This window comes from Anomaloglossus baeobatrachus, chromosome 5 (genome assembly GCF_048569485.1).
Source record: "Anomaloglossus baeobatrachus isolate aAnoBae1 chromosome 5, aAnoBae1.hap1, whole genome shotgun sequence".
In the NCBI taxonomy this organism is placed as follows: Eukaryota; Metazoa; Chordata; class Amphibia; order Anura; family Aromobatidae; genus Anomaloglossus; species Anomaloglossus baeobatrachus.
In genome coordinates this window covers 293,988,991-294,015,340 of record NC_134357.1, presented here as the reverse complement: position 1 = coordinate 294,015,340, position 26,350 = coordinate 293,988,991, and the positions used below count along the sequence as shown (strand labels likewise).

Here is a 26,350-nt window from a genome sequence, read left to right as displayed (position 1 = left end):
ACCCCAGATCACCTCACCGGACCCCTTCCTCCTACCTGCCCGGGACCGACCAGAGGCTACAGGCGGCGAGGACCAGCATCCGGGTGCGATGTGGAACGGACTTTAAAATAAAGAGAAACTGGAACCCGCACTCTGTGACTGGTGTGAGTAATGCCACCGCCCTGCGCCCTCGGTGTCCCTGAGGACTGTTGCCCTGGGTCTCCTTAACCTCCCGGGGCTCCCCCACTCCACCCGTGGGGAGCGATTCCATCTTGCTGCCTGTAACACCTGCCCCGGAGAGAGACTGTGCAGCGGCGGCTGAACACCTGGCCGCATACCACGGGTGGTGCTGCTTGCATCCCCCATCCCCGCCCCATACTGTTTCCTGAGCGGTGGCAGAGGAGGCCGAGACCTCAGTGGCCGCTGTGAACAATGGCGTGCTCCCCAGGAACCCAGTCACCCTCCTTCCTTCCTCCCTTGTCACACCAGACTGACTGTTGGACTTTTCCCTTTTATTGAAACCCGCCAGAGTGACGGAAGCCAGGTCGGGCCAATCACAGCCTGACCCCGAATACCACCGGCCCGGTGGCCGTGCGAGCCCTGCAAGCCCCGGCGCGTGCGTTTCATGAGCACCATCAAATATGTGCCCTGTCTTAAAAAACGTGCTTTTGGCCTTGCATCTGTATAGCCACCAACTGACCTGACATAAAAGGGCCCTGTCTTACCTTATCAGCATCTGCTTTGAGGTCCTGCATTTCTCCATTCAGGTTGCTGAGCTTCTCCTGCAGGTCCTGCAGAGTCATAGCAAGCTCATCTAGAAGAGGGAAACATCATGTTATGTATACGGTTACAGAGCCAAGGGTGACTCAAACTTCTAACGGAAAACTGTTTCACAATCGGGTGATGCACAACAGCCACAAAACAGCTTCTTTATTGCTCGCATGACTTGGGTTCTATTCTAGCAGACTCTGGTCATTGAAAAGGCGGACTATTTATCAAGAGGGTTTCTCAATAAGTAATTAGAAACCCTTATATTAGCTGGGTGTCCATTTACAAGACGTGGCAGCACAGGAATATAGAATCAGGGTATATTTAACTGTTGCGGTTAAAAAAAAATGGGCATTTTTACCAATCTTAAATGTGCTTTTTCCAGGCAATAAACATTTCATGTCTCAAGTGTAAAACTACAACCACAGAAAAAATACATGTGTATTTTTTTATTTTTTCTATTGATTTTACTGTAAATGTGGTAAAAATAGCAAAAGCAGTAAGTCCACATTAAAGAAAAGGCCTGTATTCACCTGTGGAGCAGTAATGTGGCAGAGACTTTTCACAGAGGGCTCAATGGCTGTGGAGGGTGAGCCCTGCAAAACGGGAAAGTCTACAACAGACCTGGGCAAAGTGCGGCCCACATGCAACCATATGGCTGTTCCGGTGCCATCTGCAAACCGGGACAGCCAAAGGGTAGGATACAGTGGCGTTCCGCACCACACAGCCGAGGCCGGCCCAGTGTCTCACTTTCACTAGTATCTGCAAGATCGGGTGCACATACAGGTGAACACCGTGATGGAACAGGGAACCTTCAGCTCCGTATTCCATCTTGGAGCCTGTGCGTGTGACAGTGAAGCAGGCCGCAAATACGTCACTACATGTCAGCTGTGCCTCAGTACATAGTGCAGACCAGAGCAAAGGGGAATGGGATTAGGTGAGTAGCTTTTATTTATTTATTTTACAATTCACATTACATTGTGGAGACCCCATACTGTGCACTAAGGGCCTGTGTGAGGACATCATACAGTGTGGCTGACTTTGTGAGTACTTCATTCTGTGTGAGCAGACAACATACGGTACTATGTAAGGTAATCATACTTGTCACGCACTTGGGTGCAGACCCACTGCGCCACAGGACCGGGCCGGGCTCACCCTGATGGGGTGTAACGAAGCAGCTACCAGGTTCTTCACTAGAGCCTCTGATGATGAGGATAGGCTTGCCGCTGCAGATAGCCGCCAGGTGCCGCTCCAGTGGTGTCCCCGGTACAATAGCAGCTGATACTAAAGGGTAAAGGACGCTGGTATGGATTCAGGAGGCAGGCAGAGCAGAACCACAGACTGGAGAGGAGTCGGTTACTGGTACCGACAGTAGGCTAGGTAGGTTCTAGTTCTGGATCAAGAACAGAACTGGTTTGGGTACAGGTGTAGGCACAGGGACGACATGGAGCGGGATAAGCCATAGGACACAAACACTAGTACTAGGCACCGACACAGGAAGGACGGCAGGGAAGTGGAAACGGCCATAGGACACAAACAATGGATACTGGTACTGGGCACCGGCACAGGACATGGGTAGAGGATACAGGACAGGATACAAGAACAGGTAAAAGAACAGTAGTACATGGTCAGGAACCTTGTGGCAATGGCACCTCTCTAAGGGGGAGGGTGCCCTAAATACATAATGACTCCCAGCGATAGGCTGGAGGCATGACCTAATTGAGTACGCTGCCCTTTAAAGAGGCAGACTAAAACAAGAGCGCCCTAAGGGCGCTCCCAAAGCAGGCGGCGTGTACAGGAGACCAACCGAAGAGGCGACGATAAAAGATGAAGACAAGAAGAATAATACAGTGGGCAGGGGATTTACATTTAAATCACCACTCCAGCGGTGCAATGAAAAAACAAACAAATGCTGGAGTGGTGCTTTAGACGTCTTCTCCGATCTCAACAAGATTTCATATAACCCATAATAAAAATGATGCAGTGTTGCAAACTTTTACCTCATTGTCTAGACATCCTCCTGCTAATGTCCTGATCAGGGTTTAGAATAAGTTACTACACGAGGTCGATCATATAATGCAGTCTCAGGCGCCACATGTTTATAGGCTCTATAACCCATTCTCAGGGTGATTCAATGCATGTCTTGTGAATGGTATTTGGGTTCTTAAACTTATGTTGGACTCACTTCTGCCTATGACAGACTTCTAGTAGACATAAGGTGGCTCCAGAAATGTGCCTGAGAAGCATTACCTGTATTTTTCTGTATAAGTCCCAGTTCACTACGGTCCGCCTTGTCTCTCTCCAGTGCGTCCACTCTTGAATGAAGCATTGTATAGTCCTGGGATGTGGCTCTAGGTGACCCAGGGACAGCAGTACTATTCATGCTGATCACCGTATGGTTATTCCCAGTAATGTGAGGTGTAGAGACCGCAGGGTCAGCATGGGTTAGGTCTCTCTCATGCTGCTGACCTGAGTCTTCAGCATGGCTGGACCCTTGAGTCAGAGTCATTTGGGAAGTGGTCAACATGGGTCCATCTTGTGATAATTCACTACCTTGTATAGGTTTATATATGCCACTGTTGTCATCGTCACTTATCTGTGAAGTAAATAAAGCCAGAAGAAAGAATGTCATGTTTGAACAACTACTAACTACATCTTTAATACCTCTACAGATTTAATTTCAGAGTTAAAGGGATTTTATAAATTTATTAAATTGTTTTAATTAGTTAGATAGCAGTAAAATAAGTAAGTTTGCAACTAACTTGCTTTTTCCATCTGTGGTCATTCTACTCAAATGACAGCCTTCCAGATCAAGGCTGAGAGTGCACAATAGTATCATAGTTTTTAAGGTTGAAGGGAGACTCTAAGTCCATCTAGTTCAACCCATAGCCTAACATGTTGATCCAGAGGAAGGCAAAAAAAACCCCAATGTGGCAAACAAGTTCCAATGGGGAAAAAATTTCCTTCCTGACTCCACATCCGGCAATCAGACTAGTTCCCTGGATCAATACCCTGTCATAAAATCTAATATACATAACTGGTAATTTTAAATTTTTCAAGAAAGGCATCCAGGCTATGCTTAAATGTTAGTAGTGAATCACTCATTACAACATCATGCGGCAGAGAGTTCCATAGTCTCACTGCTCGTTCAGTAAAGAATCCTCGTCTGTGATTATGATTAAACCTTCTTTCCTCAAGACGTAGCGGATGCCCCCGTGTTCCAGTCGCAGGCCTAGGTGTAAAAAGATCTTTGGAAAGGTCTCTGTACTGTCCCCTCATATTTATACATTGTGATTAGATCCCCCCTAAGCCTTCGTTTTTCCAGACTAAATAACCCCAAGTTTAATAACCTGTCTTGGTATTGCAGCCCACCCATTCCTCTAATAATCTTGGTCGCTCTTCTCTGCACCCTCTCCAGTTCAGCTATGTCCTTCTTATATATCGGTGACCAGAATTGTACACAGTATTCTAAGTGCGGTCGCACTAGTGACTTGTACACAGGTAGAACTATATTTTTTTCATGAACACTTATACCTCTTTTAATACATCCCATTATTTTATTAGCCCTGGCAGCAGCTGCCTGACACTGTCCACTAAAGTGAAGTTTACCATCCCCCCATACACCCAAGTCTTTTTCTGTGTCTGTTTTACCCAGTGTTCTACAATTAAGTACATAATCATAAATGTTATTTCCTCTACCCAAGTGCATGACCTTACATTTATCTACATTAAACTTCAATTGCCACTTCTCAGCCCAATCCTCCAATTTACATAAATCTCCCTGTAATATAAAATTATCCTCCTCTGTATTGATTACCCTGCAGAGTTTAGTATCATCTGCAAATATTGAAATTCTACTCCGCATGCCCCCAACAAGGTCATTTATAAATATGTTGAAAAGAAGCGGACCCAATACTGACCCCTGTGGTACCCCACTATGAACTGAGACCCAGTCCGAGTACGTACCATTAATAACCACCCTTTGTTTCCTATCACTGAGCCAGTTTTTAACCCAGTTACACATATTTTCCCCTATCCCCATTATTCTCATTTTATGTACCAACCTTTTGTGTGGCACCGTATCAAAAGCTTTTGAAAAGTCCATATACACAACATCCACTGCATTTCCCTGGTCCAGGCTTGAACTTACCTCTTCATAGAAGCTGATCAAATTAGTTTGACAGGATCGATCCCTCATAAACCCATGTTGATACTCTGTCATAAGGTTATTTTTCTTGAGATACTCCAGTATACCATCTCTCAAGAAACCCTCAAGGATTTTACCAACCATAGAGGTTAAACTTACCGGCCTATAATTTCCCGGCTCAGTTTTTGTCCCCTTTTTGAATATTGGCACCACATTTGCTATGCGCCAGTCCTGCGGTACCGACCCTGTTATTAAGGAATCTGAGAAGATTAAAAATAATGGTCTATCTATCACAGAACTCAATTCCTGTAGTACTCTGGGGTGTATGCCATCCGGGCCCGGAGATTTGTCAACCTTAGTGATTTCGAGGCGGCGGCGTACTTCCTGCTGGGTTAAGCAGGTAATATTCAAGGGTGAATTTATGGTATCACTGGTCATGTCATCTGCCATGGCATTTTCTTGTATAAAAACCGTAGAAAAAAAGTCATTCAGCAGGTTGGCTTTACCCTCATCCCCTTCCACCATTTCACCAAGACTATTTTTAAGGGGGCCAACACTATCGCTTTTCAGTTTTTTACTGTTTATGTAGTTAAAGAATATTTTAGGATTATTTTTACTTTCTCTCGCAATGAGTCTCTCTGTCTCAAACTTAGCTAACTTAATTTGCTCTTTACATATTTTATTTAATTTTCTATAATTATATAATGCCTCATCACTACCTACCCTCTTTAATTCTTTTAAGGCTTTCTGTTTTTCTTTTATTGCTTCCCTTACAGCTCTATTTAGCCATAGGGGTTTCCTCCTATTTCTAGCATGTTTGTTCCCATAGGGTATATTTTCTGCACAAGCCCTATTCAGGATGCTCATAAAAGTCTCCCATTTGCTTTGTGTACTTTTATTACTTAGTACATCATCCCAGTTTATTGCACTAAGATCATCTCTCAACCGTTTAAAATTTGCTTTCCTGAAGTTTAGTGTCCTTGTAGCCCCTCTACTAGACATCTTACTAAAGAATACATGAAAACTTATTATTTTGTGATCACTATTCCCCAAGTAACCCCCAACTTGTATATTTGATATGCGGTCTGGCCTATTGGTTAGTACAAGGTCTAGTAGTGCTCCCCCTCTTGTGGGGTCCTGTACCATTTGTGAAAGGTAATTATCTTTCATTGTTATCAAAAATCTATTTCCTTTGCTGGAACTGCAAGTTTCTGTTCCCCAATTTATATCAGGATAGTTAAAGTCCCCCATAATAATTACCTCTCCGAGACTCGCTGCTTTATCAATTTGCTTTATGAGGAGATTCTCTACCTCTTCCATAATATTCGGCGTCTTATAACACACCCCTATCAGTATTTTATTATTCATTCTCCCCCCCCTTATCTCCACCCATAGGGACTCTACATTCTCAGTACCCTCACATATGTTGTCACGCAGGATGGGTTTTAAGGCTGATTTTACATATAGACACACACCTCCCCCTCGCTTATTTGTACGGTCATTCCTGAATAGGCTATAACCCTGTAAATTAACAGCCCAGTCATAGCTCTCATCCAGCCATGTCTCTGATATCCCCACTATATCATAATTTTCTTCCAACAATATTAATTCTAATTCCTCCACCTTATTTGTGAGGCTTCGAGCATTAGTGTACATGCACGTTACGTATGACTCTGTACCTGTATTCCTGCTTACTGTATTAACTGTCCTAACCCTTCCCCCCGTACCACCCCCAATTTCATTACTTGTGCCCTTGTCACTATCTGCACTACATTCCCCTTCTATAAAGTGAATACCCTCGCCCCCCATTCCTAGTTTAAACACTCCTCCAACCTTCTAGCCATTTTCTGCCCCAGCAGAGCTGCACCTTCCCCATTAAGATGCAGCCCATCCCTAGCATAGAATCTGTAGCCAACTGAAAAGTCGGCCCAATTCTCCAGGAACCCAAAACCCTCTTTCCTACACCAATTCCTGAGCCACCTGTTAACCTCCCTGATCTCTCTTTGCCTCTCTGGTGTGGCTCGTGGCACAGGTAGTATTTCCGAAAATACCACCTTTGAGGTCCATGCTTTAAGCTTACAACCTAATTCCCTGAAATCATCTTTAAGGACCTTCCACCTACCTCTAACTTTGTCATTTGTGCCAATGTGTACAATGACCGCTGGGTCCTCCCCAGCCCCTCCCAGTAATCTGTCAACCCGATCAGCGATGTGCCGAACTCGAGCGCCAAAAAGACAACACACTGTTCGGCGATCCCTGTCTTTGTGACAGATTGCCCTATCTGTCCCCCTAATAATTGAGTCCCCCACTACCAGTACCTGTCCTGCACTCCTATTCCCCCCCTTACTGGAGCAGACACTCCTCTGGCGTTCAGAGGTCATGCCTTGCTGCAGCAATGCTACCCCTGTAATGACATCCCCCTCATCTGCCAAGTTTGCAAACCTATTGGGGTGTGTCAGTTCAGGACTAGCCTTCCTAGCACTTTTCCCTTTACCCCCCTTTCTAACTGTCACCCAGCTACCTACCTCACCGTCCTGCCGCTCCCTACTACGATCCCCCCCCACATCTGACCCAGCAAGCTGCTGCTCAGTGAGCAGCAAACTCCTTTCCATATTGCTAATGCATCTCAGAGTTGCCAGCTGCTCATTTAGATCCAGTATCTGGGCTTCCAAATGTGCAACTTGCTCACATCTCGAACAACAGTATGCACCCTCGAACGGCTTTTCAAGGACTGCATACATGAGACAAGATGTACACTGGATCGCATTAGCAATAGTGGCGCACATTTTCTAATGGGGATAGCACTAAACAAATGTTAAGTAATTAAACAACTAAATACAAACAATTCTACTCACACTTACTTTTGCTCACACTTTGCTCACTCACGCTCACAATGAAGAAGACAGGCTAAAATTCGCGCGCCGCTAGGCGCGCGGTTTTCAGAAGTCTTCCTTCCGGCTGTAACGGCCAAAACCCGGTTCTCCTTGAGCTCGCGGTGACTTTTCACTTATCCCAGAAGGCACTGGGAATATGCAAATTATCCTCGCAAGACTCCTTCCCAGTTACACACCATAGTTACACACCAAAAAAAGAGTTAACGTCTAACATCACGTTCAGTACTCCCTATCCATTGATTTCTATACAACATTAGCTGCTCACCGCACTCCCCCTCTCATCTTCTGAAGAGATGCGTTTATAAATCACAAGCCTAGCAGGTTTCACAACAGGTCTGCTAATCTGTGCTCTTAGGGGTACTTCTCACATAGCGAGATCGATAGCGAGATCGCTGCTGAGTCACGGTTTTTGTGACGCACCAGTGACCTCATTAGCGATCTCGCTGTGTGTGACACGGAGCAGCGATCTGGCCCCTGCTGTGAAATAGCTGCCTGTTACACACAGTGCTGGTTCATTTTTTGGACGTTACTCTCCCGCTGTGAAGCACACATCGCTGTGTTTGACAGCGAGAGAGCAACGATCTGAATGTGCAGGAAGCAGGGAGCCGGCGTCTGGCAGCCTGCGGTAAGCTGTAACCAAGGTAAATATTGGGTAACCGAGCGAAGTGCTTTGCTTGGTTACCCGATATTTACCTTGGTTACTAGCGTCCACCGCTCTCAGGCTGTCAGTTGCGGCTCCCTGCACACGTAGCTAGAGTACACATTGGGTAAATAAGCAAAGCGGTTTGCTTATTAACCCGATGTGTACTCTGGCTAGGAGTGCAGGGAGCCAGCGCTAAGGGTGGGCGCTGGTAACCAAGGTAAATATGGGGTAACCAAGCGCTTGGTTACCCGATATTTACCTTAGTTACCAAGCGCAGCATCGCTTCCACGCGTCACTGCTGGCTGGGGGCTGGTCACTGGTCGCTGGTGAGATCTGCATGACAGCTCACCAGCGACCATGTAGCAACGCACCAGCGATCCTGACCAGGTCAGCTCGCTGGTGGGATCGCTGGAGCATCGCTAAAGTGTGACGGTACCCTTACTTTCCTGAGCTGTGTGCTTGTTCAAATGCCTTGCTATCACTATTTTCAATACAGTGATAGTGGTGTAAACTCCAGAATAAACCATTGATAGCTGAATGTATTACCACAAAGACTGTGCTGAGCTTTATAATTTAACTAATGCTAAAGCTCAACTACTCACCATAGCAGTGACTCAAGGAGAAGAGCCCACCCTGCTACAAACCAAAAAGTAAGAAAATTAAAGGGAATCTGTCAACATTTTTAGTTTTTTTTAGTTATTTATCTGGGCATACAGGTAGCATAGAGGTGAAATTGGCCATACCTGTATTACTCCTGGATGAGGGCTCGTTTTGCAAAAATCATCTTTTATATCTTCTGGGTTATGGGGTGTGCCTTGCCCAGAAGATAAGCCTGCCTCCAGTCTTCATTATACAGGATTCCTCCTCCCCTTCTCTTCCCTGGTGTACTTGTGCCTACGCATTCTGTCTGCCATCCCTCCCTGAACTATTCGGTCCTTGTGTGGGCACAGTCTTCAATTTTGATGTGCACAGATGTCGGCGAGTAACTGCTACTTCACAGTGCAGGGGAGAGACAGCAGGCAGAATGCGCGCATGCACGGGACTTCTGGCCGCGCACCTGATGTCACAGGGACACTGAAGAGAAGAGGAGGAGAAATCCCGTATAATGAAGTCCAGAGCCAATCTTTCCTTCCAGACAGCGCACGCCCCATAGCCCGGAAGATAGAAGATATAAAAGGATTTTAGCAAAACGACCCATCATCCAGGAGGCATACAGGTATGGCTAATTTTACCACTATGCTACCTGTATGCCCATATTAATAACTAAAAAAACTAATGGGTGACAGATTTCCTTTAAGGAGACTACATAGTTGTGAGTTGCTCAAGAGGCAACTTGAGAGTACCCCTTTCAAAAGGAACCTGTCACCAGGTTTTCTCTCCATGACCTATATCCATCACCTTTCACTTATCCTTAACAGCGACCTCTTCAAAAGAGCCCAGCTGCCCTGCATACCTAGGAGTGTGCCTTTTACAATTGTTCCACATCGTATGCTCTCAGTGCCATATGGTCCATTAGACGCCTCTGGACCATACTTAAAATAGACTAGTGGCAAAGCAGGACGGTTACCTAAACATTCAACTTATACCAACATATGTGCTGGACCATTTTTTCGATTTATTTTAGAAGACATTTGTAACACTTAAAGTGAATTGTACAGTGCTCCTGCTTAATTGTAAAGTGCTGCGGAATATGTTGGCGTTATATAAATAAAATGTATTATTAACTTTATTATCTGTAAAATGATGATAATTACAATGACCGTAATCTGCACCACCTCCTTCAGCTTTGAAGAAAAAATGCAAAATCGAGCACATATCAATTTAAAAAAAAAAAAAAAAAACCCACTGAAAATAGTTTTGTTTTTTCTTTCTTCTTCAAAACTGTCCAACTCTGAGTATGTCTTGGCCACCCGACTATGTAGGGAACTTTGGCTAGCTCTATTGCCTTGAATAGAGCCACACTGTGGATTGCAGTGCTAAACCACCATTGTATCCCCTTCGTTCTTAGAAATTGTGTAGGTGCCCACCAATCATGAACAAGAAAACAACCCCTTATGTACCATTGGTTAAGTACAATGGGATTAACTCAATATCCAAACCAGACTGTTCTACTTTTGATTTTTGAACAAGGGAGTCATGAGTAACCACTACTACCTCCCACAGTTTGTTGTGGTCATTTCCTATGTCATGGATGGTATGGAGATAACAGGGACCAGGGCTACTAGACTGGCCCTCAGGCTTGGGGGGCACTAACTATCCCTGTTCCCAGAGATACCTCTGAAGGTGAGGATGTCTGGACCGCCTTCCGGGTGCTGCTTTTGGCCATCACTGATCTAATACTCCCTCTCCCCTTCCCCAGGAAGACAGGAGTGGTTAAACCCATGGAAATAGACAAACAGGGGAAACCAAAACTCGATCACACAGCACGCTCACACAGAAGTATTAGACAACAAGTGATAAGGAGGAAAATAAGAGCAGGGAGGAAACAATGAGACAACGAGAGAATTCCACTACACCTCAAGCAGCACGCAGTATAAACACCGGCATACTGGGACACACAGCACACAGACCAGTTTAGCAGAAGCTATAGTTGGCATGGGAAGACAGATTCCACCAACTTAAAAAGGCAGCCAGAAACTGTGATAGGTTTCCCACAACTTGTGATCCTAGAGGTAACCAGCAGGCTAGCAGAAATGAACTCTTGCTAGCCCACCTATTAATGAACACAGAGCTGGTCGTCGCCATAGTCTGACTGTGCAACTCAGAAGCACCAGAGAAACCATAGTGTGGAGTGCAGAATCTGCAGTGTGAGCAGTGTCCGATGCTACCATGACACTCGGGAGGGTTCTCCATGTGATATCCCCCTATGGTTACCTTAATCTCTACGCCTCTTGCTGAAGTCTCACGGAAAACTTTAAACGTTTCTTCCAGTTCCATCTACAATAAAACCAAAAGGTGAACGATATGTCACAGTTCCATATTACATCACACCGAACTAGCGGTGACCAATGTCCAACCACATTTTCCCACAGTTCTATTACTCCAGATTCCTTTAAACTCCACTTGATCTGATCTTAAATTTTTCCCATACTCTTTGAATCCCAGCCAATTTCCCACTCAGATGCCTTAATCAGCACCTACAGTATTTAAAAAAAAAAAAATTAAATCCAAAGTTAAAACATAAAATAACCTGACTTTGTTCCCCCTAAAAACTAAGCATATATGTTATTGCTGCTTGCAACGACCTATAATTGAAAATTAACATGTTATTTAAATGCATAGGGGAGCTATTTTCTATTTATTTTGCCTTACAAAAACAAGAGCAAAAAGAAATCAAAAAGTTTTACCCCAAAGTTTGTACCTCATAATGTTACCCATGAACATGGCAAGTCTGTTCATCCTAAAGAATATGGCGTAAGCCACAATGATAGTGAGAACAGGGCCACAGAATCTTCACCCACAATCATTCTGGTTTCTTTGGCACTCGCCCTTAAAAGCAAGAAGTCCCTGCGAGTATCAGTAAACCTACAGTACAGTAGGAGACTATTCTATTGCAGCACACAATGCAATTAATTATAACAGTTTGGGTTACACACGGAGAATGTAAACTGAGTTGATTGGTGCCACATCCAGTTACCTTAGTGCGTAATCAATCTACAATTCACACCAAAACACACACTTGACTACAATAACAACGTGTTTCTGGCAAGTAAATTACATCTGCAATCCATTCGCTAACAGCCTCATCCAAATTTAAAGGACTCATGAATGTGTTCTGCTATAACACGCATCGGAGCAGGATGGGAATAGGTGTGGTTTAGATTAGATGAATACACTACCTATCTTATTCAATATACCTCTGGATGCAGAAACAAGGAAGGAGGTCCAGGGTCAAGGGATCCAAGTTGTAGAGATACGTGCAGGTCCTCGAGGTGGATTCTACATCTATCAGACACAGGCCGTGTTCACACTATGAGTTTGCGATGCATTTTTTAGGCACAATGAATGAAAACATGGTAAAATCACTGCATTTGTACCATACTATTGGAAACGCGCAACTAAAAAGGCATTGTGTGAATATAGCCATAAGAGATATCACATAAATGTCTGAGTTGCGAATACCACTTCAAGATTTTAATTTGACGCTTATGGGGCTGTCTCATCACAAGTAGTGGTTGTCACCGAGAGGCCTCGAGGTGATGCGGGGAAGGGGGTAAAGGTTCCCTTCTATGATGACCATTTACATTAATAGTACAATACAGTTGCCTTCACAGGCTTAAGTCCATACACTGACCGATTTGGGCCTGCAGAGACCTTCAACAGTATTGGAGGGAGGTGGTAGTCTTCTTATCAGAGATCCTGGATGTCGAAGTCCCTCTGGACCCCTTATTATGTATTTCTGGAATCCTTGATGCTGAGGAATGGTCATGGTATAATAATATTTTCTTGAAGAAGACACTATTCTTGGCACGTAAGGGAATAGTCTTAAGATGGATGAACAGACTCCTTCCTAGCATATCTAACTGGATACAGCTAGTTAACATCACATCGTCCTTCGAACATTTCATTTACAAAAATAGAGGCAGACGTTTGACAGGGTAGGGGGAGGATGGCTGAACTCACCCCTGACTGGGGGGACTATATCGGGCTTCAGGTCTCAGATGAGGGACCTAATATGCCCTTGATATGATGATCGCATTTTCACCCTGAATCCTTCATAGTTATTTAGTAATGGTGTCCCTGTGGTCCACACTGTAGTGGCCCGGTCCATATTGTGTCTGTTTCTTTAAGTACATTTACTTATATGTAATATTATGCTATATGTTATAAGTAAAGCATTTTTCATTTGTTGTGTTCTAGCACCATCTACTGGTGAAAACTGTAAGAATCTGAAGTGTTCATTGGGTGTTATCCTATTGGCTAGTTCTTGGTCACATGGCTCAATAGGTGGAGCTATTCTCCAGCCTCTGTCTAGAAACAACTGGAATGAGCTGGTTCTGGCTGAGTCTCCTCTGAGGGAAGACATTATGTGGAGAATCTCTTCACCACAAGACTCCTCCTAGGCCCGAGGCCTAGAATTTCATCATTTCCTGATTTTTACAGCCAATATGCTGAAGGCTTCCTATCCTGACATTGTGCATCTCTTCAGACAGTAGGGCATACTGACTATATACCAGACCCTACAACACGCAGATTGGGGAAGTTTGAGGATCTCCCGCCCCACTGCAATATTAGTGGCTTTCATGCCATTGTCCACGCACCAGCCGTCCGCTCCCCATAGCACGCTGGGCAACTGTCTTCATTTGCTTACAAGTACTGCACGTGTCTGAACTAGCAGTGAAATTAACCTCAGGACTCCAGGTCTGTACAATTTTATCATATCTACCCTCTAAACTCAAGAGACTCTGAACCTAAAGCATACCAGTATTAATTCTGAAACAAATCGTGCACTTAAAGCTCCAGTACCCTAATTGCACTTCAGCATTCAACTCAAAGCTGTATTTGCCGTGGCCTACCCACGAGAGACTGTGAAACATATATTCCGTATTGATTTGCTTTGTTCCTGCTATATTAAAGCAACTGTTTTCCCCAAGACCGTGTCTGTGGACTGTCCATCAGCTGTGGATACTGTGTGGGGGTGGATAGCAGGGAACATCTGGGCCCTTACAAAGGTCGAATTTGGCATCACGAACAGCATCATTCCTCTGTGCCTATCTTCTCTTACTGCACTACAAGTCTCAGAATTGCTCATTAACCTCTATCTTGCCAGTGAATACTGCCAAAGACTGTTTCCTGTTTCATGCTGGGGTTAACAGCACCTGCACCAGCTGTTCTACTCTGCTGCCTTTCAAGTTACTCAAATAAGTGCAAATCCTCATTCACCGCAGTGCTATTTTCAAGAGGGGGAGCCTTCCATCTCAGAGACTGTGTTGGTGAATAACAGTGCATCCCTTAAAGCTACAGTGTCATCATTATTCTTAAAGAGACAGTACTTGCATCATCACCAAAATGTCTGAACCTCTTCATAATGGCCAGGCAGAGTCTGTTAACTCTGTATCATCATCCTCATCAGCTAGTGCTCCAGTGGAACGGGCTAATGCCGCCAACCCAGTTCCAGCCCCTGTCATGGCTACCAGCATGCCATTCTTCATTGGAACCTCTAGTCTCCCAAGCTACAGAGGAGATCTTCATACACTTGCTGGGTTCAAAGAAAAGATGATGCATACTCTTGAGCTTTTCTCACTTTCTCCCCATCAGCAGGTGCAACTTCTCCTGGGACAGCTTGATGGACCAGCTGCTGAGGAAGTCCGTTCCTGGCCATCTACTGAGAAAACCAATGTAGAACAGATCCTTACCCACCTGAGAAAAGAATATGAACGCCAATCACCCACCGAGGTTCGTCTCAAATTTTACAACAGACGTCAGGGACCAGGTGAGACTCTTAGGGACTACGCACTAGCCCTTCAGTCTGAATACAGGGCCTTACAGCAAATAGACACTATAGATCCTGCTGCTGCAGAAAACATAATCACCGACAGATTCATAGAAGGTGTAAACTCCAGGCTAGTACAAAGTCAACTCCACATGCTAGCAGCACAAAATCCAAACATGACTTTCTTAGACTTTAAAGCTCTAGCCCTGCGAGTAGTGGGTACTGACTCACCTTGTACCAGCTATACTCTTGCGCCTCGTTCCTCAGACCTTGCTGCTGGAACTTCTACTGTATCTCCTCTTTCACCTGTTTCTCCTATGCAGGCCACACAGTCTGTGCAAGCCCCTACTCTCATTCATGCACCTTCTACCACGGATGCACTTGTCCAAGTCCTTGAATCCGTATGCCAAGCCTTAAAGGAGCTAAAAGGCCAACCCCCTGCATCATGTGAATCATCTGTAAAATCGGACATTGTCTCAAGAGCCACATTCTAGTAGGTAAAGTCCTGATAGGCCCCCTCCTGGAAGGCCTCCATCTGGTGATTGTGTGTACTGTATTTATTGTGAGCGTCTTGGACACTACAAGTATCAATGTTATAAGTTAAACGGAACACCCCCGAGGCCAAGGGCCATCCCTCTGGAGGTGAATACAAGGGCCCAAAGGGACAATCACAATGGATTTCCCGGTTCATCTCCAAATGCCTGTATATAACCATATGGATCGATGGTATACCTCTAGAAGCTTTAGTGGACACTGATTCACAAGTCACCACAATTGAGCGACGAGCCTTTGAAAAGGATTGGGACTTTGATCTTCTGAATCCAGTGGGTAAAGCAAAGTTAGACTTAATTGCAAGTAATGGTCAACCTATTTCCCAGCTAGGCTACTGGGAACCCACAATCCAAATTGGTGATCGCAAGTTACCAGGTCAAGCTGTAATTGTTACTGAGGCTGAGGGAGATACAACAGCAGTAGTGTTAGGCATGAATGTCATTCGCCATGTGTTTACTGAATTGCTCGCTGCCTTGCATGCTTCTCTCCTTTCTGCTTCTTCCCCTTACAGGCAAGCTGTTCAGCGGACTATCAAAGTGCTTTGCGCCCAACAGAAGTTTGCCAACAGTAAAGGTGAGATCTGCCGTGTTCGAATCACCGACGCACGACCAGTTACCCTCTCAGCCAACAGCGAAACTCTAGTCTGGTGTCGAGCTCGACCAGGAATTGACAATGAGGACTATGTAGTTCTTCTTGACTCCATCCAGATTGAAGGACAGCCCCTGGTAAAAGCTGCCAGAAGTATTGTCACCGTCTCAAACGGTAGAGTACCAGTACGGCTAGTCAACCTAAGTGATATTCCTATCGAGCTATACAAGTTTAATTCAGTTGCTCAACTGTATAGTCTTGATCCAGAAGACATCATAGATGAAGAGACACTTGCTCATCAAAAGTCACTAAAAGCCACTCCCAAAGGCTCTAATACACCCACTACCTTCTGGTGGAATGAACTTAATGTTGGAGATGCTAACACTCCTATCGAATACATCAATGGTGTAACTAAACTTGCTAAGCGACACAGCCAAGCTTTCAGCAAACACCCCCTTGACTTCGGCAAGACTACTCTGATCCAGCACAAGATCAAACACAGGTGATCATCCTCCTATCAAAGAAAGATATCGTCCAGTACCTCCTGCTAACTATCAACAAGTTAAAAAGCTGTTAAAAGAGATGAAAGATTTTGAAGTCATCCGAGAAAGTCAAAGCCCATGGGCTGCACCCATCGTCCTGGTGAAGAAAAAGGATGGTTACATCAGATTTTGTGTCGACTACCGAAAGTTGAATAATGTTACACACAAAGATGCCTATCCTCTTCCACGGATTGAAGAATCCATCACCGCTCTTGGCTCAGCTGCATACTTCTCCACTCTTGATTTAACCAGCGGTTACTGGCAAGTACCCATGGCTCCTGAGGATAGAGAGAAGACAGCTTTCACCACCCCAATGGGACTCTTTGAGTTTAATAACGGTATGCCGTTTGGGTTATGCAACGCCCCTGCTACATTTCAGCGACTCATGGAAAGATGTCTTGGTCACCTCAACTTCCAGAGCGTTCTGTTATATCTTGATGATGTTGTCGTATACTCTCACACCTATGAAGACCACCTATGCCACCTTGCAGAAGTATTCCAGGTACTTATTGAACATGGCCTGAAACTAAAACCGTCAAAGTGTCATCTGCTCAAGTCGAAAGTCAACTACCTGGGTCATGTTGTAAGTGCCGAAGGTATCCAGCCTGACTCTAAAAAGATCTCAGCTGTGAACAACTGGAACACCCCAAGAACCGTCAAAGAAATCAGAAGTTTCCTAGGTTTTGCGGGCTACTACCGCCGCTTCATACCTCATTTTGCGCAAATAGCAGAACCCCTTACAGAGCTCCTACGAGGTTGCCCTAGAGAAAACTACGACAGAAGACTTCCAATTAATTGGTCTGAGCGACAAGAAACTGCCTTTCAGATGTTGAAAAGTCTATTGACTTCACCTCCAATTCTGGCATACCCTGACTACCATCATCCTTTCCGTGTCTACACGGATGCCAGCCACCAAGGCCTCGGAGCGGTACTATCACAAGTCCAGGGTGACAAAGAGTCATTGCATATATGCCAGCCGAAGCTTGAGAGGTGCAGAGAAAAACGATAGCAATTACAGTTCGTTCAAGTTAGAGCTGCTAGCTCTTGTGTGGGCAGTCACAGAGAAGTTCAAAGATTACCTCACTGCTACACCCTTCACCGTTTACACGGACAATAATCCTCTCGCTCATTTCAATACTGCAGGGCTAGGTGCTCTTGAACAGAGATGGGCTTCAAGATTAGCGAATTTCTGCTTTGATATTAAGTATCGCAGTGGCAAGATCAACATCAATGCTGATATCTTATCCAGTTTGCCCGAAGGAGAAGACGCTCCTGAGGAAGATCTGTGTAAAGATTTTGAGATGCCTCACTTCTATCAAAGGTTTGCTACACAAAATGCTGTTGCTGCTTCACAAACTGATGATGTTTCTCCACAGAAACCTGACCTATTCCAAGATCAATCGAGATGGAAAACTCTTCAAAATGAGTCTCGTGTCCTAGGTGAGATCTATGATTACCTGACTACTGGGAGAATACCTTTCAGATGACGCAGAAGATGTCCTGATGTTGAGCTTAATCGTCTCTGGAGACAGCGCAAAAGACTCTTCATTCAAAAGGGCTTGATCCTGCGCAATACCTTAGACCCGGTTTCAGGTGAAAGGCTACATCAGATTCTAATCCCACGGCGAGATGCCAGAATTGTTCTTGATGCCTACCACGACCAGTCTGGGCACTTTGACGTGCACAAAACTGAAGCCACCATACGCCAACGCTTCTATTGGATTGGGATGCGGATGAATGGCCTCAATTGCTTGACGAGTTAGTGGAAATCTACAACAATACTGTCCACTGTTCTACAGGCTACTCGCCATATTATCTGATGTTTGGAAGACCAGGTCAGCTCCCAAAAGATCGTTCTCTTGGAATCCAAGTCCCTGACGTGATCAATCCCCTGCCAAAAACGGATTGGGTCTCAGAGTATCAGCGAAGAATACACGAAGCCCAACAGATTGTTGATTACCGCATGGGTGAAGCTCACCGTCAACAAGAAGAGAGCTACAATCAAAGAGCTAATGCTTCCCCACTTCAAGTTGGAGACAAGGTATGGCTAAAGAAGTACCACCGTACAGGAAAACTCGACTCACTCTGGGAAACAGAGCCATACACAGTTACAGCTATCCCATATCCTGAGTCATATGTCTATGAAGTGAATAAACCCGGAATGGCCCCACAGACAGTGCACAGGAACCGCATGAAGCTATGCACCAAAGAGGATCTACTGGTGATGTCATCACCTCCTCCACAAGTCTTGCCGGTCTACACACCAATTCCTGCAATGGAAACACCAGCCAGACAACCTACTGTGGAAGAGTCCCTCTACAACACTCAATGTATCCTTCCATGCTATCAATATGTCCCAGTCTCGGTTCCTGCTCCAGTTGTTGCTCCTCTGCCAACTTCACCTGAGCCAGCAAACAATATCTTTCCTGCTCAAGAGGAAGATCAAGTGTTGAGGCGTTCAGAGCGAAGCACAAAAGGAACACTTCCAGCCCGCTACAGAGACTAAAAGGTCATATCCTCTTCCATGAGTATATAATCTTGTGTTTATTTATTTAGCTGGATGGTCAGTTTAGTAATGTTTAAGCCTCTGCACCTGAGTAATACCAAGCACCTTGTTTATTATTTGCACAATTTTCTGTATACAGCCATGGACTTATAGACTGGACCACTAAAGTGCCTTTCCAGAGCCTTTCATATGGACGATAGTATATTGCGGAAAGAGAATATCTCATATTGGCACTACCACATTCATGTTTTGCATTTGTTCATTGCCTTATTGTCACTGTGCCTTAAATATATATTTCCTTCCTTTCTTAGCAGTCCTCCACTCGCACAATCGCCGAGGACAGCTCACCTTCAGAGGGGGAGTATGTAGTGGCCCGGTCCAGATTGTGTCTGTTTCTTTAAGTACATTTACTTATATGTAATATTATGCTATATGTTATAAGTAAAGCATTTTTCATTTGTTGTATTCTAGCACCATCTACTGGTGAAAACTGTAAGAATCTGAAGTGTTCATTGGGTGTTATCCTATTGGCTAGTTCTTGGTCACATGGCTCAATAGGTGGAGCTATTCTCCAGCCTCTGTCTAGAAACAACTGGAATGAGCTGGTTCTGGCTGAGTCTCCTCTGAGGGAAGACATTATGTGGAGAATCTCTTCACCACAAGACTCCTCCTAGGCCCGAGGCCTAGAATTTCATCATTTCCTGATTTTTACAGCCAATATGCTGAAGGCTTCCTATCCTGACATTGTGCATCTCTTCAGACAGTAGGGCATACTGACTATATACCAGACCCTACTGCACGCAGATTGGGGAAGTTTGAGGATCTCCCGCCCCACTGCAATATTAGTGGCTTTCATGCCATTGTCCACGCACCAGCCGTCCGCTCCCCGTAGCACGCTGGGCAACTGTCTTCATTTGCTTACAAGTACTGCACGTGTCTGAACTAGCAGTGAAATTAACCCCAGGACTCCAGGTCTGTACAATTTTATCATATCTACCCTCTAAACTCAAGAGACTCTGAACCTAAAGCATACCAGTATTAATTCTGAAACAAATCGTGCACTTAAAGCTCCAGTACCCTAATTGCACTTCAGCATTCAACTCCAAGCTGTATTTGCCGTGGCCTACCCACGAGAGACTGTGAAACATATATTCCGTATTGATTTGCTTTGTTCCTGCTATATTAAAGCAACTGTTATCCCCAAGACAGTGTCTGTGGACTGTCCATCAGCTGTGGATACTGTGTGGGGGTGGATAGCAGGGAACATCTGGGCCCTTACACACACCAGCTAGTTTTAAGGTTGGGTTTATCTCTGGTTTCCTTAAGTTGACACTTGAGTTGACTTGAACTCCGGGGACTGTTTAAAGAGTTTGTGACAAACAATTTAACTTGTTTTGAGTATATTAAGATATACGGTATATGTTCTGATATGTATTCTTTCAAACTGTAATGATTGATATCTATGACTTAATCCTATGTTTCTTTTATATTTGACACAAAGTATTTTTGTATATTTGTCTACCCTTCAATGAAACGAAATTAAAAAAATAGTCCATACACTGACCATCTTCACCGTGTGTAGGATCTACCTACATGACTATGGTTAAATCTTTACAATTATAAAATAGGTGTCACATTGGCCTAGTGTCACCACCTTTGTACCCACCATCTGACTCTGCAACAATTCCAGCTCTTCTGGTAAGCTTTCCTTCTCCGACTTGTTTTCTCCATCGTTGTGCTTCTGCTCCAATGTCTGCTAGGACGACATTACAGTATAATTAACCAAGGGAGAAGGACATGTAACTTTCTGTCCCCTAAATCTGTATTTCTGTAAATCTGTGCACACCGAGAGCTTCCAAAATGATATCGGATGATAATTAGGATTTTTACCAGTCACACCTGGGTGCTCCTTTGTGAGCTGGGACAAACCATGACCCAATTACTAAAAATGGGTTATATTCCCAAGAAATCCCACATTGTATTGGTGTACTACAGAGAAATCCCCTATGGGTGCTCATAGAGAATAATGACGCACAGTCTAAGAGGGATCAGCACTTCTGAAAGATCTATAGGCCATAAAATATTCTCATCACTGCAAGCTAAAAGCCTTCGAATCATGTGTCGAGTTCATTTATCTATTGCTTCCCCATTAGCTAATGTCTCCTCTGCCACTGCATGTGCCACTTACCAACGCTGCAGTCCTAGCCATGTCCTCTACCTGATCTTCTATCCCACGCTGTGAACTTTTTATGGTGTTGACCTCCAGCATGAGATCCTGCAGTACTTCCATTGCCTGAAATTAGAAGAGGGAACGTCAGGATGATGAACAATATAAAAGCAATATAAAGAAACGTTCATTGCATAGAGAAAAGAACATATCTCATACATACTTCTCATCTGGGTGAAGCCATTCATTATTCATCAATATTCAGGCTAATATAGTGTAAAAAGCACCAAATTCATTAAAGGGAATCTGTCAGAAGGTTTTTGCTATGTAATCTCACAGCAGGATGCGGTAGGGACAGAGACCCTGATTCCAGTGATCTATCACTTAGTGTAACGCTCACCCGGGGGTGGATGGTGATTTGGGGAGCTGAAGTGGACCCACTGGACCACAGGGGAACCCCGGGCCTACCCTAACATGGGTAGAGGACTGGAACTATGGCAGCTGACCCCAGGACAGGGGCGGACACAGGACCAGACAGGGACCACCAGGGTGGTTCAAGGCAGACAGCACAGGCAAGACGGACAGGCAGAGTCTCAAGCACCAGCAGGACAGGACAGACTAGTAGCAGGTACAGGCAGGGACCGGACTGGAACCAGGTGCCAATAGACAGGACGGGTTAAGACCAGGTACAGACAGGAATAGGAGTAAAACCAGGTGCCAATGGGCAGGGCGGGTTGGGACCAGGTGCAGGCAAGGAAAGGACGGTACCAGACAGGACGGGCAGGGTGACCTGACAACTAACTAGACAGAAGTCAACTGACTAAACTGATGGTGCTGAACAGACACCTCCCATATTGGGAGTGTGCCTTTAATACCCAGTGCAAAGCACTTTCTAGCGCACTAGCCCTTTGAGAAAGGGGCAGTGGAGCGTGTGGATTCCCTAGGAGTGCTCCCGGAGGTCCTGTGACATGCGCACAGACTCCGCGCGGTGGAAAGAAGAAGGTACCCATGTAGAGGAGCGCAGGGACACCGAGCAGCATAGAGAGAGACGGCCTTGGCAGTGAGTGACAGCGCGTCCTTGCAGGAGGGGAGAGTAAGGAGTGCAGGGATGCAGCACTACCCTTAGTTAACTGGGTGCAGCAGTTATGACAAAGTCAGTTTTCTCAGCTGCAGATCTAGCTAAGATGTTGGGCTGTGTATAACCCGCCCACACCATAGTTTTCTGTGTACATTGTATAGTGACGGAGAGATGCTAATCAGTGCTGGGAGCAAGGCTAGACTAGCAGACATGAGGTAGTTTGTCCTTTTGTTATAATTTTCTACTAATAAAACACTAGTTGTATTGAAACAACAAAACACAGACTAGTAATTGACACATCACAGAAATCAGGCTCTCTTTCCTTACATCATGGTACGCTAAGATTTCATAGCAAAAACCTGGTGACAGATTCCCTTTAATAGTTGTGCATCTGGATTTGGACTCTTTCAGCTGCTGTACACTGCCACAAGAAATGTATGGCCTGGCGTGAATTTCTGTCATAATATATACCACTTTTGTGGCATAAATTTTATTTATTTGTCATGTCACTAGCCATCTATTTAAATGAATGGCTGAGTATGTGATACATGGAAATGTTGGGCTCTACAGAGTTCGAGTGGCTCTTTGAGTGCCTCTCGGCTCATGGCGACAAGATGCTTTTTAAGACAGCCTAAAAAATTGCTCCAGTTTATTAAAGCTAATGCAAGGAAATTAGATCAGTTACCTATAGTGACAGCACTTTATATTTCATTGGTTGCATTATACTTCAATGAGTTTTATGGGCAGCTACTCCACTTTTATTTTTTTCAGAAATCTTGTCCATTGAATAAATCGAAACATTAAAGTTGTAGATCTGATGACATTTTTGGCATATCTATGAGAGAAGGGGTATGAATTAGAAGAATGAAGGTCCCATGTTCCCTTCTGCTCCTCTGAAGTCAGGAGACGTCTATACATTCTATAGGAATTTCATAAGAAAAATACAAATATAGAAATCTGTGCCTATAGAAAAATGACACATATTCCATGCTGGCCCAGCTTTAGAGCAGCAATAATGGATGCAGTGCCCTGTTGTCTTTGTACAAGAAGCTGGACCTCCACCAGCCATTTATGGAGCTGTGCATCCTATGGATATGCCATAAATGTTTTTTACTGCACGGCTTTAAAACAGGGGTGGGGAACCTCCGGCCTGCAGGCCGTATACAGCTCGCAATTACTTTTTCTGCACCTCCCAGGCAGATTTCCAGGGAGCGCAGTGCTGGGGCGGCAGACCGATCTTGCTGGCTGCTGACCCTGTAAACTTCGCACGCAGCATTACGCTGCGATCCTGCACCAAAGGATTACATACTCATGCTGGCCAGTAAATGGTAGAAATTTCAGCTCACCCATATGCAGTCTTCAAGGCGAAGGCGGATGCCCGCAGTCCCTGGACAGGCCGGTCCGTAATTCAGAATAGATGTAGAAAAGAAGCGTTTGGGACTCAGCACCAATGCGGTAATAATAAAACTTGGAACTTTATTCGGAATTTTTTAAAGTGCCAGCGTGAAGACGTACTTTGTGGGCGGGGTAGACAAGATGCGCTCCAATCCCACAGAAGAGGAGCAGCTACCGCAGGTCTGTCTGTGCTCCCAGTCTCCCCCAACCCCCTCAGTGCCCCTAGGCTACCCCAGCGCTCTCAGTGCCCCCAGGTCTTTCTGTGCCCTCAGCCACCCCCAGGCCTGTCTGTGCTCCCAGCCTCCCCCAGGCCTGTCTGTGCCCCCAGCCTCCCCCAGGCCTGTCTGTGCCCCCAGCCTCCCCCAGGCCTGTCTGTGCCCCCAGCCTCCCCCAGGCCTGTCTGTGCCCCCAGCCTCCCCCAGGCCTGTCTGTGCCCCAAGCCTCCCCCAGGCCTGTCTGTGCCCCAAGCCTCCCCCAGGCCTGTCTGTGCCCCAAGCCTCCCCCAGGCCTGTCTGTGCCCCAAGCCTCCCCCAGGCCTGTCTGTGCCCCAAGCCTCCCCCAGGCCTGTCTGTGCCCCAAGCCTCCCCCAGGCCTGTCTGTGCCCCAAGCCTCCCCCAGGCCTGTCTGTGCCCCAAGCCTCCCCCAGGCCTGTCTGTGCCCCAAGCCTCCCCCAGGCCTGTCTGTGCCCCCAGCCTCCCCCAGGTTTGTCTGTGCCCCAAGCCTCCCCCAGGTTTGTCTGTGCCAAAAGCCTCCCCCAGGTTTGTCTGTGCCAAAAGCCTCCCCCAGGTTTGTCTGTGCCAAAAGCCTCCCCCAGGTCTGTCTGTGCTCCCAGTCTCCCCCAGGTTTGTCTGTGCCAAAAGCCTCCCCCAGGTCTGTCTGTGCTCCCAGTCTCCCCCAGGTCTGTTTGTGCCCCAAGCCTCCCCCAGGTCTGTCTGTGCCCCAAGCCTCCCCCAGGTCTGTCTGTGCCCCAAGCCTCCCCCAGGTCTGTCTGTGCCCCAAGCCTCCCCCAGGTCTGTCTGTGCCCCAAGCCTCCCCCAGGTCTGTCTGTGCCCCAAGCCTCCCCCAGGTCTGTCTGTGCCCCAAGCCTCCCCCAGGTCTGTCTGTGCCCCAAGCCTCCCCCAGGTCTGTCTGTGCCCCAAGCCTCCCCCAGGTCTGTCTGTGCCCCAAGCCTCCCCCAGGTCTGTCTGTGCCCCAAGCCTCCCCCAGGTCTGTCTGTGCCCCAAGCCTCCCCCAGGTCTGTCTGTGCCCCAAGCCTCCCCCAGGTCTGTCTGTGCCCCAAGCCTCCCCCAGGTCTGTCTGTGCCCCAAGCCTCCCCCAGGTCTGTCTGTGCCCCAAGCCTCCCCCAGGTCTGTCTGTGCCCCAAGCCTCCCCCAGGTCTGTCTGTGCCCCAAGCCTCCCCCAGGTCTGTCTGTGCCCCAAGCCTCCCCCAGGTCTGTCTGTGCCCCAAGCCTCCCCCAGGTCTGTCTGTGCCCCAAGCCTCCCCCAGGTCTGTCTGTGCCCTAAGCCTCCCCCAGGTTTGTCTGTGCCCCAAGCCTCCCCCAGGTTTGTCTGTGCCAAAAGCCTCCCCCAGGTCTGTCTGTGCTCCCAGTCTCCCCCAGGTCTGTTTGTGCCCCAAGCCTCCCCCAGGTCTGTCTGTGCCCCAAACCTCCCTCAGGTCTGTCTGTGCCCCAAGCCTCCCCCAGGTCTGTCTGTTCCCCAAACCTCCCCAGGTCTGTCTGTGCCCCAAGCCTCCCCCAGGTTTGTCTGTGCCAAAAGCCTCCCCCAGGTCTGTCTGTGCTCCCAGTCTCCCCCAGGTCTGTCTGTGCTCCCAGTCTCCCCCAGGTCTGTTTGTGCCCCAAGCCTCCCCCAGGTCTGTCTGTGCCCCAAGCCTCCCCCAGGTCTGTCTGTGCCCCAAGCCTCCCCCAGGTCTGTCTGTGCCCCAAGCCTCCCCCAGGTCTGTCTGTGCCAAAAGCCTCCCCCAGGTTTGTCTGTGCCAAAAGCCTCCCCCAGGTTTGTCTGTGCCAAAAGCCTCCCACAGGTCTGTCTGTACTCCCAGCCTCTCTCAGCGCTCTCTGTAATCCCAGCCTCCCACAGTGCTCTCTGTGCCCACAGCCTCCCTGTGCCTTCAGCCTCCCCCAGGTCTGTCTGTGCCCTGCCCTCCAGCACTCTCAGTGCCCTCGGTGTCTCCAGCCTCCAGTAGTACTTTTGGTGACTCGTGCCTCCAGCCTCCCCCAATGCTCTTGGTGCCTCCAGCATTTCCCAGTGCTGTACAGGTATAGTGAATGGGATTAATAGAAATCTCATGCCCCTATGCGACTTTTTAATGCTTCGTAAACTGACCTGCGGTGCGGGTTTCCAATTTGCAGTGTGTCAATTTCTGCTCTGGAGACGCTTGAGTCTCCTGCGCGGGAAAACACAGCGAAAATACAACATATGCTACATAGCCCCGATTGTGGGCACGTACCGTAATAGAAACAAAGGCACCAATTTTGCATTTTTCACCCACTCCTGGTTTTGGCTTACAAATACTAACGTAAAAAAACTCACAAAATACTCAACATGTGCACGTGGCTTTAAAGAGGTTGGCCTTTACTTTAACACTGATGGCTTATCCTTAGGATAGGTCATCAATGTCAGATCAGCCGGGGTCCAACACTCCGCACCCCCGCTGATCAGCTG

The 26,350-nt window shown here is 46.5% G+C and overlaps 1 protein-coding gene across 1 annotated transcript in view; it reads right to left on the bottom strand.

Annotated features, from left to right (window-relative positions):
- The window catches only part of QRICH2 (glutamine rich 2), an 81,263-nt gene that overhangs the window by 38,373 nt on the left and 16,540 nt on the right, over positions 1–26,350 (bottom strand). The window contains exons 2-6 of the mRNA XM_075351735.1: positions 21,241–21,345; positions 20,719–20,808; positions 11,306–11,368; positions 2,998–3,343; positions 705–793 (exon numbers count right to left, since the gene is read on the bottom strand). Of these exons, the coding sequence (XP_075207850.1) occupies positions 705–793; positions 2,998–3,343; positions 11,306–11,368; positions 20,719–20,808; positions 21,241–21,345 (693 nt within the window). The remainder of the gene's footprint in view (positions 1–704; positions 794–2,997; positions 3,344–11,305; positions 11,369–20,718; positions 20,809–21,240; positions 21,346–26,350) is intronic.